Below are 20038 nucleotides of genomic sequence, written 5' to 3'. Positions count from 1 at the left end.
TTTCTTGCTGTCAGCGCGGTCACACTGAAATCAGGCAAAGAATGCCGAGTCATAATTAAAGTAAAAATATAAAATTAACTCGAGAAGTATTCGTATGGTGGCAGAAACAACACAAATAATAACGAATTAAAACGCAACAAAACACACGAGAAAATGACGGTAACGAATCGGGTAAGATAAATGAATCCCAATGTTTTTTCGGCGCATAAATCGTTGCTAATATCGAAATCAATGTTTTTACAGATGGAAATCGAGTCGGCCTACCAAAAAGGTGAGGGATTCCGGTCTTACTACATCCAGAAGATCGAGGAACTGCAACTGATTGTGGCCGAGAAGAGTCAGAATTTGAGGCGTCTCCAGGCCCAGCGAAATGAGCTCAATGCCAAAGGTAATTCGGCGGGAATGGTGCCCATGTCCTTGAAGAACCATCAAACCCCTATAGTTTATGAAATGCTATTAGATATTTTTTCAACTTAATCTATAAATATCCATATACGAAGTCCCAAGAAGTCACTTAAATAACAAGGAAGATATCATAGGTACCAGTTGATAGTCATTAGATATAGGTTTACTGAGTAGTATTGCTAACAATCGTTATAAATGGCAGTATTCCTAATTTGAGCAATATTTCTTCACCAACAATATATCTATATCATATATACAAAAATCATTTCTTATCTTAACCTTCAAATCATAAGATTTAACTATTTACTTTATCCTAAAGAACTCATTTAAATCTTGGTAAGCTTGGTAAAAGCTTGCTTCTCGAAAAGCATAAGCCACAAATAGGAATTATAAAGAGAAGCCGATCCTAAAGAATACTTTTTTATTACAGTTCGCATGTTGCGGGAGGAGCTGCAGTTGCTCCAGGAACAGGGCAGCTACGTGGGCGAGGTTGTGAAGCCGATGGATAAGAAGAAGGTGCTGGTCAAAGTGCATCCGGAGGGCAAATTCGTCGTCGATCTGGACAAGAACATTGATATCAACGACGTAACCCCCAATTGCCGTGTTGCCCTGCGCAACGAAAGCTATACTCTCCATAAGATTCTGCCCAACAAAGTGGATCCGCTGGTCTCACTGATGATGGTCGAAAAGGTTCCTGATTCCACATACGAAATGGTTGGTGGCCTGGACAAGCAGATTAAGGAAATCAAGGAGGTTATTGAGTTGCCCGTAAAACATCCAGAGCTGTTTGATGCCCTGGGTATTGCCCAACCGAAGGGAGTGCTGCTCTACGGACCTCCGGGCACAGGAAAGACCCTACTGGCCAGGGCCGTTGCCCATCACACCGAATGCACCTTCATCCGAGTGTCCGGCTCGGAGCTGGTCCAGAAATTCATCGGTGAGGGTTCGCGCATGGTGCGAGAATTGTTCGTCATGGCCCGCGAGCATGCGCCTTCTATTATCTTCATGGACGAAATCGATTCAATTGGTTCGTCGCGTATTGAGTCTGGATCCGGCGGCGATTCCGAGGTGCAACGTACCATGCTGGAGCTGCTCAACCAACTGGATGGCTTCGAGGCCACCAAGAACATCAAGGTGATCATGGCCACCAATCGGATTGACATCCTTGATCCCGCCCTGTTGCGTCCCGGCCGCATTGATCGCAAGATCGAGTTCCCGCCACCAAACGAGGAGGCCCGTCTGGACATCTTGAAGATCCACTCCCGTAAGATGAACCTTACGCGTGGCATTAATCTGCGGAAGATCGCCGAACTGATGCCAGGCGCATCGGGTGCGGAGGTCAAAGGCGTCTGCACGGAGGCCGGCATGTATGCGCTGCGAGAGCGACGCGTGCATGTCACCCAGGAGGACTTTGAGATGGCCGTGGCCAAGGTGATGCAGAAGGACTCGGAAAAGAACATGTCTATCAAGAAGCTGTGGAAGTAGACTACTCACATGCGCACGCAAACCTTATTTCATTGTCAATAAATATATCAGTTAGTAACATAAATGCGTAATAGTGGTATCTATGGGTTAAAGGAATCATGGATATGATAAAAACAGTTAACTGTGAAATACAAAATGAAGAATCTTACAATTATCCAATTGCAAAGCTTAACGTCTTAAGTTATAATAATTAAATGGAAGAACCTAATAAATTGTTGACTGTAGGATATTTTTTTGGCCGTGCATAAAAACGTAAACTAGTCATCTCTTTCATTTTCAAAACAGCCTTTTTCCATTTCGAAAAAATTATAGTTTTTTTCCCATTAGTTTTAAAGTAATTGTCAACAGTTTTATTGCATAGATTTGGGTTGTTATGCACAATAAAAATATACATATACTAATACGATGAACACATTCAATGTTAGTCTTTTGTTTGGTTGGACCAAAGCAATAAATTTCAGAGTTCATCTGGCCCAATCACACTATCACATTGGGACTAGCCTGAGTGGTATTATGGTCGGGGGATCGGTGGTACTTTAAGTACGCATCGAGGGATCCGTGCCGTGATGCTCGCGGTGATGCGGCGGCTTTGGTGGCAGCTTAAAGGGTCGAATAAACTTGATGTTCGTCTTCAGGCAATTGGGCAGTTGACGAGGGGGCAGGAGGCTGTGCAGGAAGAGGTGCGTCAAGTAGCCGGTGATGCCCCAGATGCGATGGTGGTCCACCACGAACACGGGTCCGCTGTAGCCGCTCCGGAACTGCGTGTGCCTGGTGGCCTTGGGCACCATAAGCGATTGGAGCGGTACGCTGAATGCCTCCTCCACCTCTTCGGTGTTCAGGCACAGTTCGGAGATGCTGAAGTCGGGCACCACGCCCACCACCGGCACAATGGACGAAGTCCGCGGCAGATTCAACTGGCTGGCCTCTCCCCACACCTGGATGCGGTGGCGCGGCAGACCGATCTCCTCCTCTGTCTCCCGCAGTGCGCAGTCCACGAAGCTGGTGTCCTGATCATCCCGCCTGCCACCCGGAAAAGATATCTGGAAGCTGTGGCTGCGCAGGTGCCGCGATCGTCGCGTATACAGCAGGGAGATCTCCTTTCTAAAAGTACAGATTTGAATGATATCACAATTCGATCGACTGCTGGCGAGGATTAGTGGGCTACTCACGTGCCCCGATCCTGACAGAGGGCGATAAGGACCGCGGAGGTCTGCTTCTCCCGGCGACTGGGCGTCAAGGACTTGGGCCGTGGGAATGCCGGCAGGCTGCGCATCTTCTCCATGCACCTACGCTGCGATTCCGGTCCGAGGAGCTCTACGGGATTCAGCTGAATGTCATCCGGTGGCGACGTGGCGGCGGAGGACGAGGAGCCCATGTGGCGGTTGAGGTGCCACAGGAGTTGTGACGCCCTCCGACTCGCCTGGATTAGGGACATTGCGTTTCGGATCGAAAGTGGGGGGAAACAGTGATGTAAACAAACGTGAAGGAAAAGAACTTTGGAATGGAAAGGGACCACAGATCCAAACAGAGCTGCTAACAGCAGATAGTGTGCTGTTAAGCGCCCCAGGTGCGGACTTAGTCTTTTTAGACTGTTAATAGAACCGTTACATTTTAAATAAAAACATTGGGAAATAATTGTCGAATGATGGAATGTCATACCTTGTTGAATCCTTACAAAATGTCCAACAAAGTCCCATTTACAGAAAAAAAATTTGCAAAAAGAATTATTGTTCCTCAAAAAAAACATGATTTTTACTTGAATGCCACCTGATTAAAAATTATGTAACGAATTCAAGTAGGCATGACAAATCCAAACAAATAGGAACTTTAGGGATGGATCCGATAATATAAAACCATATATTATGCAATATATTCATTGAAAACAACAAAATTGTACACGATTGTTCCATCTTTCATTTTTTAAAACGTTTTATTAAAATTTGTCGTCGTTTGAGGTTCGGCTGCACAAAAAAATATATAATATATATTGCATTTATGTAATTGTAAACGCCTGTGTTAACGCTAAATGTTGTTCCTTAGGTAATCGGTATGCAAAATGTTAGTTTGTTGTTTTTCATCAATTTTTTGTTCTTGTGGATCGCAATGGCAACGGCATAATTGTTGTTTTTGGGGTTTTTATTTTGGGGAGGGGGCTGTTTACGAGATTAACGAGAGTTACGAGTATCATCGCTCTGTCCAGGTAAAGGTACTGCTTACGACTTACAACTATTAAACATTACTTTCGTTATTGACGGCGGCCTGTTTGGCTGACGATCCTCCACCAGCCGCCACACGGTTGCGGGTAAATTTACTAATGGACGTGGGCGATGCGGTGGCAGCAGCGGAGGCGGAGGCGACGGCGGCGGCAGCGTCCAAACGGAGACTGTTCCCGGCCGGATAGACACAGCCCTTGCCACGCCTGCGTCCCGCCGGCGAGCCGCAGCTCCTATCACCGATTTGTACTAGGCTGGTGGCCACCAGATCGTCGCCCCGGGTGAAGACGAACTCCTCGGAGGAGAGCCGTTTCCTCACCCTGCCGCCCACCACATCCGGTCGCTTGCCATTGCTGAGGAGGGCGGGTGAGGCGGGGGCCACCAGCGCTGGGGTTTCTATTCCACTTTCCATGCCGCCGAGGACAGGGAAGTGGGACTCCAGGACGCCGGGTCGCATCAGTATCTCCTCCATGTGGGGCCCTCCATTTTGGCGGGCCGGCGTGGCAAATTGATCCAGCGAAGAGCTGGCACTGTAGAAACTAGTGTCCGTCGAGCCCAGGCCGCCCGTGGTGGCGCCACCTGTTACTGCCGTTCCGTTTTGCTCTGCACCACCGCCGACGCACTTGGCGTGCTCCGAGCGAGTGCAGCAGCCACGCTGGACATCCCGATCGCAGGGACAGTGGGGACACAGCCGCAGGCAGTCCGCGTCCGCCAGGATATCGCTGTCGCTGAAGGTCAACTTCTTGGCCGGCTGCGTTTGCCGCGACGCATCCTGATCCCCGTCCAGCGGGTCGGCGGACTTGGAACTCTGCACCGCATTGGATCCGTGCGGCAGTTGCAATCTCTGCAGACTGTGTGCCGAGGCAGACTCAAAGCTATCGTCGCTGGAGTCCAGACTATGGGCCACCGGCGATTGATCGGGAAAGATGCGGGGAAAGGTGATGAACACACGTCCCAGTCGCTTGTACTGATCTAGATTCCGTGTATCCTCCGCACAGCCAGCCAGATTCTCACTGAACTTGGGCGCCCGCCTCATGACCTTGGGCGTATGCAGCTGCGACTCGAAGATGTCCTCGAGTGGCACCTTCGGAGCACCCACTCCAACGCCCACGCCCATGTGCTGGAGATAGCGCTCAATGCTGTTGGCCAAACTGATGGGGACACTGGTGCGCGAGGAGACGCTGGAGATCTCGGAGAGCGTTTCGGGACTGGCCAGTGGGGCCAGGCCGTACCAGTCGTCGTGGAGGAGATCCACACCCGGCACAGCCCCAGCATCCGAGGCTCGACGGAGAGCCTGGACTTGGGCGAGGGGCAGCGAACGTGGCTTCTTCTCGGAGTGTTGGCGTCCGAGCAGATACCTCTCCGGCGGCAACGACGGTGGCGGGGTCAGGGCCATGTCGAAGGCCACCGCCTTGAGCCGGGGCATGGTGATCTCGTCCAGGTCCGTGTCCGGATTCCCAATCACCGTGGCCGTCGTCTCGGCGCTCATCAGCGAGGGACTCTGGCGCAGGGCCACCGTGGCCAGGCTGTCGTCCAGAGCGCTTGATATGTCATACGGCGTGGTGGTCGAGCTGAGGAGCGAGGAGGCCGCCGAGGTCAGGCGCTGGGTGGGCGGCAGTGGGGCGGGCTGGAGTGGTGCGGATCCGTTGGTGAAGGAGGTTTCCAGACAGAGCTTGTGCTGGGTCGTCGGCGTGAGGACGAGACAGTTGCTCAGATTTGTGTAGGAACTTTGAGAGGGCCGCTTGCAGTGATGCGAATGCGAGGTCTGCATCCGACCGGGATCTGGATATGGATCCGTTTCCGGCTCCGATCTCATGGCATCCGTCGTCTCACTGTGACCGCTGCAATGTGGCGGCTCCAGTTCCGTATCGTGGGCTTCGTTCGATCCCGTGGAGAATGCATTAGAGGTCTGGCGCTGGGGCTTGCGTGGCCCACTCGTTGTTACAACCTAGAGGCGAGTAGCGAGAGTGGAAGGGATCAGTGTTTGTTTTTGCTTAGTCATTTAGCTTAGGTGTAAATTGAAGTCCTACTGAAATGGTTAGTCGATTGATTGATTGATCAGCTCACGCTATATATATGTTTTTTTTTTGCAGGACTTATTTCCTTTCCATTGGGATTAGCGGAAGAGCGCTCATTATCAACTTTGTTGTTCTTTGCTTAGATTTAATTTAAATATTGATATATATTTTTTTTAAACAATGCTAATTGGCTTTTCTATGTTTTTTTTCTATTACTCAAGCAGATCAAGCAATCAATCATCCTGATTTATACATCTGGTAGATACATTTAAATGCAGAAAGAGACGAGTAGATGTTGCGAGCGAGAGACAGAGCGAGCGAAAGTGGGATGCATGTATGTACAGTTTCGCAGATGAGCAAGAGTGAAAAGAGACAGATGCAGATGCAAATAGCGAGTGGAATGACTAAGTACAGTTGCGTCAAAGTTTTAAGCGAGTGGGGTGTGGGTACAGTTGCTCATGGTTCGATAGTTCGCTGTGGTGAGGTGTGGTTTGAGGGTGGGTGGGAGCTTACGGGTGCGAGACACAATATCAAGATTGGTTTTCGTTGTACATACACAGCGAGTACGATTACATTTAGATAGTTTAGTTTACAAAATTGATAGGTTGTTGATTTTTGTTTGAGGTTAGGTTGAGAGCGGGAGAGAGAAATATACATAGAGAGAGATAGAAAGAGAGACTGTAATTCGGTTGACATATTTAAGAATTTTGTTTGGTTTTTTTAACGAGAGCAAAATGGAAAGTTGCTTTAGTCTTTTTTTAATGATAACATTTTTATAAAGAAGTTGACGGGCGGCTGTACCTGGTATCTGTATTTTGTGTTGTCGTAGTTGTTGTTGTAGTTGTAACTGTTGTAGTTGTAGTTATTGTCGTGTTATCATTACGTCTACGAGTGGTACATGCCTTTACGGTTCGATCTCTACAAGACACGACCTGTGCACATCATCGGAAGATCGGGTCACATATAAATCGGTAAAAACGGTATTCGTTTATCGGTTTATCGATAATCATTAATTTTCATAAAAGAAGCAAAATAAAAGGATAATTAAGTAAATCAGTAGTTACACAATTTCGTCGCATATATTATCTATCATAGATAGATAGATAGATATGATCGGATCATCAAGGGGCTGGGCGGGTTTAGAATCGATTTAGGGGATTATCCTATATTCTGATCCACTACCCTATCATTGTAACTAGCACACAGTCAGGGCCTCTTCTCAGCTCAGCAAAAGCAAATACTTTTCGTCTACCATATTTGATTTTTTTGCCATTCAATAAGCTTTACAACAACTTGACAACCATTCCCATGCAGCAGATATATCTGAAGGAGCTGTGTATTTGTTGTATGGTAGGGTTTCATAGTTTTGTTTATGTGGCCAAACGTAAGGTGAAGTCAAAATGAATAAACTTACCAAATTAAATCCACATAAAAAACTCAAATCAAAACATCAAGTGAGGCCTAATTGCTATAGGTTCAAAGCCGATACGATACGTTTTTCTATTTAATGGTGCAAAGTGTTGAACATCCTTTAATCCATCGAAATTGGGATTATCTCGACTTCCTGGTGGAGTAGGCCAACTTACAAGGTGTAAAAATACTTTGTTTGCCCCATTACAGATTTCAAAAGCAAATGAAAAACAATAAGTAAATCATATTTAAGTACATACAAGTGTGTGTATATTCATCATAAAAAAAAAACAAACAGTTTAAGCTTTAAAGTGAAAATATATAAGAGATATTTGGAGAGCGTGATAAAAACACAGAGATTTAGAAAACGAAATGCAAATAACATCGCTTCAACTTATGCAATAAAGGTTACTTAAGCAATACAAACTAAATACAAATATATAAATATAAATATAACTTAGGAGTAAATGTAAACATTCAAAGTCCATTGTCAATGCCTCACACAGCGATAAATACAATAGATTAACTGATAATTAACTATGCGTGTGTGGTGCTGGCTAAGTATCGGTTCTTTACTCTGGACATATCAAAGACAAAATTTCTCAGATATTAAACTAAAGGCAATAAATAAATACATATAAATTAATGTCAAACAATTTAGCATTATTGAAATTATAAGCGATAGTTGGCCTTAGACTAGATAACGTTAAACGTAATTGAGTTTACATATAGATAAATAGGCATCGGTGTAAATATGCTTGTCATGACTGTGGGGGTGGTGTTCGTGTTCGTGTTCAAGTGGCTCTAGTGGCTGGTGAGTTGTGGTAGGTGGATGGTGGTCTGTGGTCGTGGACTTGCGGATCTGCGACCTCCAACCTTAAGGCTAGACTAGGGTAGGCAAGGTACAGTACAGTACAGTAGACGAACCAACTAACTAGATCGGTGCTGCGTACTCTAGATATGCTAAGGGCTATAGTTAGACTATATACGGTTCTAGGACAACGACGAAGACGACGAGGGGTGTAGGGTGTCAACGATCATTCATTCCATTCAATTCGATTCCATTGCCGTCCATTCGACTGGCTCTGATCAACTGGCTGTGGAATAGCTGTGCACCGAGGAGCCGCGCTCGTCGTCGAACTCGGCAATTACCTTCTTCAGGGCGGCGAGAACCTTGTCGGGCATGTGATCCTGCAACATCACCGGCGAGATGAGCACCTCATCGAAGTCCGTGGAGTCGGCCCAGATGGCCTGGTATACGGGCTCCCGATTCTTCAGCACATTTCTGCAAAATACACAAGAGTTTTAATGAAACTATGTTCTTTTCGGGTATTATAATTAAACTGTCTATCTACTCTCTAAAGTTTTATAGGAAGTCCTTCCAATTAAATTCCAATAGAGACCGCTAAGGTCAAAGAAATCTCTTTCAATAAATCAATAGGTTGTTTTAAACTGAAACTCTATTTGTCTACTGTATATCAAAGTGTTATCTATTTGATTAATTATAGTATGATTAACTATCTACAGAACATTTATCATAGCTACATTTGTTTGTATACATTTATAACCAAACATTATTTTTATTATTTGTTAAATCTACATTTATTTTACTTTCAGTAAAACCCATTCGAATTGTACATAAGTTTGATCATTATTTCTCTTTTGCCCAAATATTTTAAAGTTGGGATTCGATTGATATCTATAGATATAATTTAAATTCAGAAATACTGAAAGGATTTCCGTGACACTGCGAAAGTAGTTTTTGCTCTAAACTTTGGGGTAATATCATGCTGGGTCTACAAATTTGAACAGAACTCATAAAGATCACAACTGATAATTCCCCGACTCATATAAGAGAGCGAGAGAGAGGGCGACAACGAGAGAAAGAGAGAGGGAGAGAGGGAGAGAGTCCAAAAGCCCCTTTACACGACTTGAGTTTTTAATATAGTTATAGATATTTATAGTGGTTATAAATATTCCTAGTTAATATATCAGATATCTTAAGAACTCGGCTCCTGTAAAGAGGCCTTGAGAGAGGAATAGGGCGATGCATGCATCGGTGATTGTCTCATGCAACAAAGATTAATCAAAACGAGGTGAGGAACGAACGGAACGATACTCTTCTAATTGAATAAATAGAACTATGGAATTCTCGGACTGCCACTAGTCAACACACAAACCAAACAAGCTAAGACACAGAGAAAGTGTGCGAAATAGAGAGATTGAGAGAGAGATAGAGAGGGCGAGCACAAACACGGGCAGAGTGGGATAGACATAGACAAAAAGAAAGAGACAGGAGAGATAGACAAAGATAGAGACAGAGATCGAGTTGAGTTACTGCAGCGCTGCTCAAGCTCTTCTTCTTCTTTCAATCTTTTGGATACGTGAACTCGCATCTGTATCTGTGTGCGATGCGGATTGTGGGTGTGGGTGTGTGTGTTTGCTGGTGTCGATGTGTGTGTGTGCCTACCTCCAACCACTGTCGTATTTTTGCCTGAAAAACATTTTTGGTAACATTATTTTCTTTTCTCATTTACGGGTTTTTGGGGACGTGGGGCAAACAGAAATCGACCAAACACGTTCATCAACACAAATCATAACAAAACAAGAAGACAAAACCAAACTCATAGAAACGATAACTAGTGAAAGTAGTCGCTCGAGAACTCCGCCGACTTGTGGGCTATCATAAAACATAAGACATTTAAACTTTCTGATAATAACTTAAAGCCTACTATTTAGAAGTTTATTATAGGATAGGAATACATTTAATTGATTTAATCATTATCCTTTGTTAATTGTCAGTTATTTCCTTTCTCAAAAAAAAAAATGGCTCACAGTTTTCTTATAGATCGGTTTAGATCTTTAAAACTTAAAGCGGAAACCAAATAGCAGTTCAAATTAATAAATTAATGTTACAATATGTATCTTTCCACATCCTTAGTCTTCATGTCTAGGAGATATCCTGAAGTGATTAGAATATAATGTATTTAATCTTTTTAATTTTGTTTAAAAAACTGGTCCAATTAAATCTTTTATATTTCCAGCTACGCCTTACAAAGAATCAAACTTTCTATATTTATTCTGCACTTAAAATTATAATAATTTCCCGCATTGGTGCTAATCAAATTTCTCTCTTCCTATGACGAATGGCATTCTTAATTGTAGTAGTCTGAGACTGTCCCAATATACCATATATGTGGGAATTCAATACTGCTCCACATTCTGTAAGTATTCAAGTTACTGCAAACGAAACGGGTGTCAATTAGAGGCTGTCACCGAGGCAACTGCGAAGGGCCCGACCTCGATGGAGAGTTTAGTGCTTCACCCGATGACGCGATCATCAGCTCAACCTATCTCTACGCACAGCCATGACGCCATTACAGATGAGTCAGTTGCGGATCAGCTTGACATTTCACTTCATCGCTCTCACTTCGGCGGCGATAAGCCCTGGCAATCGCACCTCAATTAGCACAGACCTTGGCCAGAGGCGGATCTCGAATCGCAAATCAAACAAAAAAAAAACATCAACAAATAAATCAGGACGAGGGGTCAGGAGGTCGGGTAGCGAGATCGAGTAGGAAACAAATGCGGATGCGGCCAGCTGTCGCACTTATTGCCAGCTCGATAGATTACTTGGCTCTACTCACTCGTCGGGCTTGGGATGATGTCGCACTATGTGGATGATGCGACCGGGCGGATATAAGGGCTGGTGCAGGGTTAAAGCTATCGAGCTGTCCGTGGGATGGGCGCTGGTTGAACGGGCAGTACCGCGCTCCTAAAATCAAATTGAAATAGTCACTGGTTAAAAACGCTCTAAAAGGGGATATCAATTGTGGGGTAAATACCTCCTGGTACTGATTGATGTGCGTGTCCTGACCGGACATGTTGACCACGGATGTGGGCTCCGGTCCACAGCCACAGCAGATGACCGAACAGGAAATGGTCTTCCACTGAAACGATAAAAGACATTTTATGAAATTGAGCTTTCGTACAGTATGGTATATTTTCTGAGTGCAACCCACTTTGGGATCCACGCTGCGTTGGATGGCGTTGATGAGATCCGCTCGCAAGGCTTCCATCTGGTTGAGCCCGATGCGCGGCACCACATCCTTGCCCAGCACCACCGAGGTGATGAACGTCTTAGAGTACTCCACGGCGGGCATACTGGAAAATAACCAGATTACCAGATCAAAATTTAAACGAGACAAATCTCTGGTAGTCAATCTACCTGAGCAGACCGCCGGGCGGGGAATAGCTGAAGCACTGAAGAGTCGGATAATCGGGCTTCAGGAGGATGGCGAGAATGGCCGCTGTGCCGGCGCCCAGGGAATGTCCCACCAGCACCAGGTCAAAGGTGGGCGTCTGGCGTTCCGGATTCCGCTGCAGTGCCCTCTCGATGAGGTTCTCCTCCTGCAGCTTATTGCGTATGTAGATCGCCGCCTGGACCATCCCTTTGTGACCCAACCAATCGTCGCGCGGCGGCTGCAGTGGCAGCACTTCGCCCTCCGCATTTAGATCCGTGAGGATGTCCTTCATGCTAAGGGTGCCCCGTATGCTGATCACCACCGCCCGATGGGTGTAGTCAACGGCCACGAAGAAGGGCGTCTCGCCCACGTCCACGTGGTAGGTGGCATACACAATGTCGATGTCGCCCAACTGCAGCGTCTTCTTCAGCGCCGCGTAGTTGCACAGGCAGCAATTGTCTTGGATTACCTCCGTGTCTTCATTACTTCCACAACAGCAGCCGAAGCATCTACGAGTAGAGGATTTTAAGAGGATTAGCCTTCGAAATCTACAAATCAAATTCATTAAACAATCCTTTGAATTAAATGTTTACCGTAAAATTCATTCATATTCATTAAGAGCTTTTAACTTTTTAAGATAAGATTATATACAACATTTAATAATTCATTATTGAACGATACCTACAAAATAATATGCTACTAAAATTCAAATTGAACAGTATTCTGCAGAAATATTTTTTAAATTTAAATTCCTCAGGAACGAGCACAATACGTAAAGGGATTTTTCCATTAAAAGTTTACATTGACGCAACCAAAACTCTTGTCCACGCGACAAAAAACAGCGCTACGCAAATTTCACATAGAAATGCTGTGATGCTAAAAAGTTCCATAACGCTGTATATCCTTTGAATATTGAGCTTTCATAGATGACGAAAGTATAATGGACATTTTTTTTTGACATTTTTATATATTCTTCGGAATAACGTTCACGTTTTCGTAAGACCTCCAAGTTTTTCCGTACTCACTTCAGTTCCGGCACCAGGTGCCACATCTTGCTGCGATTGATGATGACGTACATGGGCCAGCCGTAGGCGCCCTGGGCAAAGTACATGTAGTGGATGACCGTCTGAAAGAAGTCGTAGTTTTTGGCATCGTTGAGTGCTAGGAACTGGGTTCGCTCCGTAATCGGCACGCCGCTGAGGAACTCGTAGGTGCCATTTTTGCGCTGACGCACGATGGCCTCACGCTCGAGCCGCTGGAATTTGCGGAGTAGGACGAGACCGGCCACCACGTCCGATGGCACCACGTCCAGCTCCCGGAAGAAGTCACTCAGCAGGCGAGCGATGTCCGTAAACGAGTTCCGGTTGCGTTCCGAGGAGCCCATGCAGCAGAACAGCAGACGGCAGCGATGGTCCCAGCTGTCCTGGTAGGCGCGATTCACTTTTCTGTAAAAAAAAATAGATGTTTGTGATACAAATCGAATATATATATACAAATTTAGTAACTTACCTTTGCCGCCAGTTGCGATTCATGCTATTGCTCCGCTTATAATTTAACCGAGACTCCGTCTCGCGCATTGATCGCTGGTACTTCTTCATCTTTACCCAGGATCTTCCGGCTGCATCGAAGGTGCACCATATCGTGATGAGGGTGATCACCACCAGAGCCCAATTGCAGATGATGATGGCTATGGGAAGAAAGGGAAAAATATCCGAAACAAATTAAAGAATTTTACATTTTAGTAAAATTACAAATACTAATTTAATATCTATAAGTAATTAATACATTTATGTTACCAGGATTTTAGAAGTACATGTTGTCAATAGTTTTAATGTATTAATGTTTGCTAGTTCAGGGAAATTCGATTAAATCCATCATAAATTATAGAATTGATTAATGACCAAATCAAATTGCACAATATATTTATTCAAGACCGGTTCTAATAAAACATGTAAATTAAAAACTTGCTAAAACACGTAATCTCTCTTATATGCACTTTAACATGCAGCACATGTAGCAACAATGTAGCACATGTAGTTAACAATAATTAACTACAGATATAAAACGCAAATAGTTTAATGAAAAAAAATATTTACTAGGTGTGAATTCCAGCTATTGTAATGCAAATAATAATAATTTACTTTTAAACACTGAGTGAACATTAAGAAATTTGGAAAATGTTTTATAAGTTCCATAAATATTATTGTCATTATTGATAAAGCTGCCATATAACTCACCTATGTAGACCTTTTTGGGATCATCGATGGGGGCAGTGGTGTAGTAATGGCCCAGCCAAACGGAGCCCACCCCCAGCCAGGCAATATCGAACAGAATTACCACTGAAATGAAAGGAAAATATTATAAAATAATTAGATTAGATAATTAGTTAGAAGTAAGAACTTATGCAGGGATAACAACTTACAGCTCTTGAGATATATCCAGATGTTGATCGAGGTGCGCGCCTCGGCATCCAGAATACTGCCACGCATCGAGATCACACATATACCTATTTCTACACATATTGAAACTGCAAATGGATTTATCAAGATGGGTTCCTTTGATTTCGGATTTCGGAATTTTATACTTACAAAATAGAATCAACAAGTAGCCTATTAGATGATAGAACAATAATTTTACACTTAAAATTCGTGTATTATACTCAAAGATAACCAACGAGACGCTAACAATCACAAAACTGTCACAACAATCGGTTTTTTTTTTGTTGTTTTGAAGGAAAAATAAGAACATGAAATATATTTAGAAACAATTAAGGGGTGATGAGAAAAATCGGTATGCGTCTCCTCACCATATAAAATGAATCGTCAGGAGAAATGCGCCCGGCACCACGAGATCATCAGAGCCCACAGACCAGCGACGTCTGAAGACCACAAGTCCAGGCATCTGAAATCGATAAGAAAGCCAATCAAATTAGTTTTAAGTTATTATGAAAGATAATATTATCTCAAGAGACTGTACAAGTTTCAAGCTCATTACAGAAAATGTATCGCTTTTATTATCATATTACCCTATTAATAAATTAAATTTAAAAAAATAAAATTAAAATTTAATCAGTTACTAGCAACTGTTCCAGAATTCGGGCTGAGCTGTTGTTGCGAATTAAAATCCCCTTGGAAAATCATCGGGCAGCCTTAGCAGTGTGCAAATGCTAACTGGTAGTACAGTCATGCCTGCATGTAAATATGTAAAGCGAACGACTTTAGACAGCTTAAGGTTCCGGCACCACCCACTATAATCCCGCCCCAGTCCCTCCTTTCCTATTGCCCCCCAGTGCAATGCCAAGCAAAACATAATCGGGGTTAGACATGAGCAGGGCGTGCTAAAAAACCGGGGCTCGGGGGCAGATAAAACTTCACAGAAAGAAATATATATATATATATATATATATATATATATATATACTTAATCAATTAAATTCGTTTACATAAAGATTTACAACCTTTTTATACATAGTTGTTCTTGATAAATTCTAAGAAAAAAATATTACATCTTAATCATGAATCTATTAATTAATACAATCATAAAATCAACTCAAAAGAATATAATCCTTATTCTCTGAAAAAGCGGATCGCTTTTTTTTTTTTAAAGTATTTTTTGTTTTGAGATATTTTCTCTGCGTGTAACAACTTGTTGGGGTGGTGTAAGCCATCATGTTCCGATCCGCCACCATAATCGTTGACTTGACATTGCATCGGGGTCGCATAAGGCGGACCCAACATGGGAATCGTACAAGGGAATGCATACTGATATTTGCATATCCGGTCTGAGATTAACTAGACTTTTGCTAATGACGCTAAGACATGGACGCAAGGCAACGTTATCAAAGTGATTCATGGTCTAAATGTGTCATAATCAATGCATTAAATCAATTGCGATTGAAAAGTTTACTTGTGCCAAATCAACATTTGATATTACAGTTCCAATGACTTGGCCAGCGCCTTATTTATAGACTTCTAAAAGCTTCGAGGCGGAAAAATAGGTTTACGAGCTGAGATAATATAAACATAAACAGGCGCATAATAATAAACTTATTGAGTGTTTCGTCTAGAACTAAATATCTTAAGATATTTCTATAAACTATCCAGATATACAGATAATGCAAAACGTAATAAAGTTAATATCTATTAATGAGCCTTTTAGAATCTATCTATAATAATATCTTGTTTTTATAAATAAATAAAATCTAATAATAACCTTTGGATTTTTATTAGTCTTCCTCATAGTAATACAAATTTTCAGAGTTTTATAACAAAGTCATCAAGTATTCATTAAATAAACAAATTAAGCTTATCCATTAAAATGTAATTTTCTTTTTTATTACAATTACCTAGACATAGAAATCCTATGTTGATAGGAAAATCCACTACCCTTCCATCTTAATTAAAAAAGGACCTCCTCTGTGTTGATTTTAAGTGCTGACCTTTCTGGAGATATGCTAGTCTCATTTATTATTTACAGAGAACTTTTTGATGCCAGATTTTATTCCGGCTACAATTATTACCTTCCCTGCTGGCTTTAAATTCAAGGCGAGCAACCCAAGCTCCGTAATATCAAGGCCATATAGATTCGAATGACAGTTCTTATCGGCAAACATTTACCTTTTGCCAGCGAAATAGCAAAGGTGAAGTAGCAACTAAAAGCTCCAAAGACCCTGCGACATTGGCATTCGCCTCGATGAACTTTGCCCGACAATGGCCAACTGTGTCGACAACTGTGACGGTGCGGTGTCGATGTGGATGACGAGCCATGATTTTGCATTTATTTGCACACCGTTTTGCCGTATGGCCAATGAGCCCTGATACGGAACCGGGGGCACGGACGCGGATGTGGAATGCGGACACGGGGGCACGGACACGGACAGAAACGAACAATGGGGAAGAAGCCACTGGCAGAGCCATTACAATAACTGCAGGTACATATGTATGGTCATTATACCCCACTCTCTCCTTTCACTTTCTCCACTTGAAAAAAAAAATGCATACCTTAATATGAAGATCCTGAAAATGTGACGTTTTAAATAGTCTGCTTATAGCTATGCAGATTTTTCTGCAATTTTAATAGAATATTTGCATTAATAAAGGGGGGAACGAAAATGTGTTTTAAATGCTAATTCTAACTTAGATAAAAAACACTCGTTTTAAAATAATCAGAATTGCAAAAAAAATCTGACAGAATTAATGGAATATCGATTCAGATTCAGCATTTTAATTGCACTATAATTACCATAATTTAGTGCATTATCTAATCATAATTTATTCAAGTGTAGTGTGAAAAACAACACAGCTGTCGAAGAAGCCGTAATGGGGCAAGGTCAGAGTAATTGATGGCAATTACTCTTTTTTTTTCTTGTCTCCGTCACATATCGCAGCGTATTCAATTATTCAGTTATTGCCATTATAAATGATAATAATTCCTGTCATGGTTATTGGCTGAATAATGATTCGTAGCTTGCTTATTTCGCACCAATTTTTGATTAAGCACTGGTGCTGTGTTCCTGGGTCCCAATAAATCACATTCTTTTATTTTGTGAACCGGTACGATAAGATAGTTCGATGCAAGCGCACCGGCATTTGAGAAACTCACTTATCTATCTTGACAATGGGTGCGATGTACGAACAGGTGGCATGCACTCAACGACGCCACTCGAATCAACAAATTGTCACGATATCGTTTCACTGAGGGAGTTGGTAATCTCTAGTAAACAGCTTTGATGGGTGCAATTAACAACTGAATTTATGATAAGCCACTTAAATAATTTAATACAAATATGCATTTGTGTTTAAGGACAGATCTATAGATTATTTAAGGTTTAATTGAATTGTTCATTGGTTTTTATTTTAATTTCTTTCACACATTTTGTACTTTAACTATTTTTTACGAGCTCAAGTTTACCTAAAAATGAGATATTAATTTAATTATTAGCCACAACAAGTTCCTAGAATAAACGGACACATTCACTGAATCAAATTATTTCGCTGAACTCAACAAAGCTCACGTTTATATTATAACTGTCAGAAGTGCCCATATTAATTACCCTTCGTTCGTTTTTCACTTTAAAATGTCAGAATTTGTGTGATTTTAAAGCGGTATGACAAGTTAGTTGAAATGCAGGTTAAATTGTAACCAGCATGACTGCCTTGTCAAACGGATAATTTAAAGAGATGAAGGCTAAAGGTTGTTTTTATTTCTTTGATTTCCATGATTTATTCCATAAGCTATAACTTATTGATTTTATGTTGAAAAGACCCATAATATCTACTTATCTTTATATTTTTTGACAACTCTGCTGTAACACTTTCGAACAGACTTCAAAAAAGTATAAAAAAAACTTTGTACTAAATTCAAAATTAAACAAAATTCATTAATTATGGTCAAGGTTGTGGAGGACATTTTCGGGATTGCGACCAATCCGTTTACGAAGAAGGCGCAGGTAATTCGTCGCTATACAATGACCAACACCAATCGTCTATCGGTGTCCATAATCCAATTGGGAGCCACGATCCAGAGTATTCAAGCCCCAGATGCCTATCACCAGTTGTCGGATGTGGTCCTCGGATTCGACGATATTGCTGGTTACAATAAGTTTAGGAATTACAAATTTGGATGCACACTTGGAAGGGTCACGGATGTGGTGGGAAATGGTGAGTTCATAATGGATGAACGAAGGATCATTGTGTCGAAGAATCTGGGACAGAAGCACCAGATTAATGGCGGCTTTGTGGGCTTCGACCAGGTCATCTGGGATCTGCATATGAAACGACCGGATGGTATCACCTTGCGACACGTTTCACAGGATGGACACGAGGGATTTCCCGGCACCCTGAAAGTTTATATTCACTTCACCATCGACGATGACAACCGGTTCTTTATACGCATCGAGGGCACCACCGACCAGACTACGCCGGTGAACATATCCAATCACATTTACTTCAATCTCGCTGGCCAGAGCACCGGAATCAAGGGTATTTTCGATCATTCCATCACCATAGAGGCATTGGAAACGATGGACACTTCTGGTGGCGATGGATTTCCCACGGGTCAGTTTAGTGACGTTAATGATTCCGTATATGATATCCGTTTACCAGTCTCCATGGGCGATCGAGTGCGTCAGTTTGAGAAGAGATCGGTCAAGGGCTACAATGTTTGTTATGCCCTCGATAAGGAGTTCGATTCTAATATCACTCGCTATGTGGGCAGATTCCTGCATCCAGAATCGGGTCGATTCATGGAGATCTTTAGCAACCAGCCGAGTGTGAAATTTGCCACCGCCAACGATTTTCCCCAGGAACCGCTTGGTGAGGAGCCCATTTTGGGCAAAAAGTGTACTCGCTACTGGCAGCATTGTGGTTTTAGCCTGCAACTACTTAACTATCCGGATGCCGTTAATCAGCCAGATTTCCCAAGAATCTTCATCAATCCGGGAGAGCACTATTTTCACGAAACTATCTATCATTTTGGTGTTCAGGAATCGTGGAAATGTTGCGCCGATCCCGAAGAACTGGAGGCCCTGGGGGAAGAGCCAGTAAAAAAGCCTTTAATTAAATAGTTGCTGCCTAGGAAACCTTTTTGAGAAGCGCAGAGAAGGGCCATTGGCTAAATTCCAGGCATAATCAAGAATTTGTCATTGGCGTTCGATTGTGATCGATTTGGGTATATTCGAAAATAATGTTAAGAGTAATAATTTTAAGTAATATGTAATTCCAAGTAAAAAAACTTATAATCGGAAATCGGCCAGAAAATGCTTTTGATAACTGGTGCAGGGAAGCCAAAACAATAATTCAACTTGTTAACCTACGCGATGTAAGTAACCCTGTTAACGTATTAAACAGATTTCAATTTCAATTCCTTTATTAGTAGGTTTAGTCGCATTAATGATAATAAGGTATGGAATTAAAGATGAATGAAGTGCTTAGGAAAAGTTAAAAGGAAATGTACTGGAAATTGCGCTCGTGCTGATAATTGAACTGTATTATGTATATGCCACATTTCCTAGAAATTAGCAGCGTAGCAAGTGCTTATGAAGGCATAATAGGGAACTGCTTTCGACCATTCGCCAGATTATCAATTTGGCTGCGCTGACTGAGAAAAAAATAAAGTAAAATGTTTCTTAGAATTCATAAAACAATCGAAGCATTAGGAAATATCTTTGTTTTTTCCAGTAAAAGATTTGCATATATGCCAAAAAAAAGGAAAAAATCAACAACGTACTCAGCCCGCGGGAAAGTCGTTTGGTAAGCGCATAGAG

The 20038-nt window shown here is 42.5% G+C and overlaps 4 protein-coding genes across 9 annotated transcripts in view; 2 read left to right on the top strand and 2 right to left on the bottom strand.

The window, feature by feature from the left end:
* The first annotated feature begins 5 nt into the window (after window positions 1–5).
* On the top strand, window positions 6–1954 carry LOC108051166 (26S proteasome regulatory subunit 8). Its single transcript, XM_017133161.1, has 3 exons — window positions 6–171; window positions 244–388; window positions 836–1954. Exons 1-3 carry the CDS (start codon window positions 154–156, stop codon window positions 1888–1890), a joined length of 1218 nt encoding a protein of 405 aa, XP_016988650.1. The 5' UTR covers window positions 6–153; the 3' UTR covers window positions 1891–1954.
* Window positions 1946–3434, bottom strand: LOC108051167 (nucleoside diphosphate-linked moiety X motif 8). Its single transcript, XM_017133162.2, has 2 exons — window positions 3060–3434; window positions 1946–2991 (listed from the first exon to the last, which is right to left on the bottom strand). Exons 1-2 carry the CDS (start codon window positions 3323–3325, stop codon window positions 2427–2429), a joined length of 831 nt encoding a protein of 276 aa, XP_016988651.1. The 5' UTR covers window positions 3326–3434; the 3' UTR covers window positions 1946–2426.
* Window positions 3435–3801: 367 nt separating this feature from the next.
* The window catches only part of LOC108051142 (diacylglycerol lipase-alpha), a 28923-nt gene continuing 12686 nt past the window's right edge, over window positions 3802–20038 (bottom strand). For 2 of the 6 annotated variants that reach the window (XM_044460891.1, XM_044460892.1), the window contains exons 3-15: window positions 14582–14676; window positions 14364–14470; window positions 14198–14302; window positions 14013–14114; window positions 13285–13462; window positions 12801–13220; window positions 11760–12284; window positions 11554–11695; window positions 11377–11481; window positions 11179–11306; window positions 10002–10025; window positions 8684–8816; window positions 3802–6051 (exon numbers count right to left, since the gene is read on the bottom strand). In XM_044460891.1, the coding sequence (XP_044316826.1) occupies window positions 4120–6051; window positions 8684–8816; window positions 10002–10025; window positions 11179–11306; window positions 11377–11481; window positions 11554–11695; window positions 11760–12284; window positions 12801–13220; window positions 13285–13462; window positions 14013–14114; window positions 14198–14302; window positions 14364–14470; window positions 14582–14676 (3996 nt within the window). In that variant the 3' untranslated portion in view covers window positions 3802–4119. Of the gene's footprint in view, window positions 6052–6572; window positions 7054–8683; window positions 8817–9850; window positions 9964–10001; window positions 10026–11178; window positions 11307–11376; window positions 11482–11553; window positions 11696–11759; window positions 12285–12800; window positions 13221–13284; window positions 13463–14012; window positions 14115–14197; window positions 14303–14363; window positions 14471–14581; window positions 14677–20038 lie in introns of those variants that run through there. The other 4 variants (XM_044460894.1, XM_044460893.1, XM_044460895.1 and 1 more) reach the window with 4 other exon arrangements.
* LOC108051148 (galactose mutarotase) lies at window positions 18088–19520 on the top strand. The gene has a single exon (XM_017133136.1). The coding sequence runs from the start codon at window positions 18161–18163 to the stop codon at window positions 19337–19339; it is 1179 nt and encodes a 392-aa protein (XP_016988625.1). The 5' UTR covers window positions 18088–18160; the 3' UTR covers window positions 19340–19520.

This window comes from Drosophila rhopaloa, unplaced genomic scaffold (genome assembly GCF_018152115.1).
Source record: "Drosophila rhopaloa isolate 14029-0021.01 unplaced genomic scaffold, ASM1815211v1 contig_3, whole genome shotgun sequence".
Classification (NCBI taxonomy): domain Eukaryota; kingdom Metazoa; phylum Arthropoda; class Insecta; order Diptera; family Drosophilidae; genus Drosophila; species Drosophila rhopaloa.
This window is presented reverse-complemented; position numbering and strand designations above follow the sequence as displayed.

Excerpts from the sequence above, each read along its gene's own strand:
- LOC108051166 (XM_017133161.1), top strand. Across the intron at positions 389-835 it reads AAATGAGCTCAATGCCAAAG|TTCGCATGTTGCGGGAGGAG; the intron begins GTAATTCGGCGG and ends TTTTTATTACAG.
- LOC108051167 (XM_017133162.2), bottom strand. The coding sequence starts at position 3,325 with ATGTCCCTAATCCAGGCGAGTCGGAGGGCGTCACAACTCCTGTGGCAC. Across the intron at positions 2,992-3,059 it reads CTCTGTCAGGATCGGGGCAC|AAAGGAGATCTCCCTGCTGT; the intron begins GTGAGTAGCCCA and ends CTGTACTTTTAG.
- LOC108051148 (XM_017133136.1), top strand. The coding sequence starts at position 18,161 with ATGGTCAAGGTTGTGGAGGACATTTTCGGGATTGCGACCAATCCGTTT.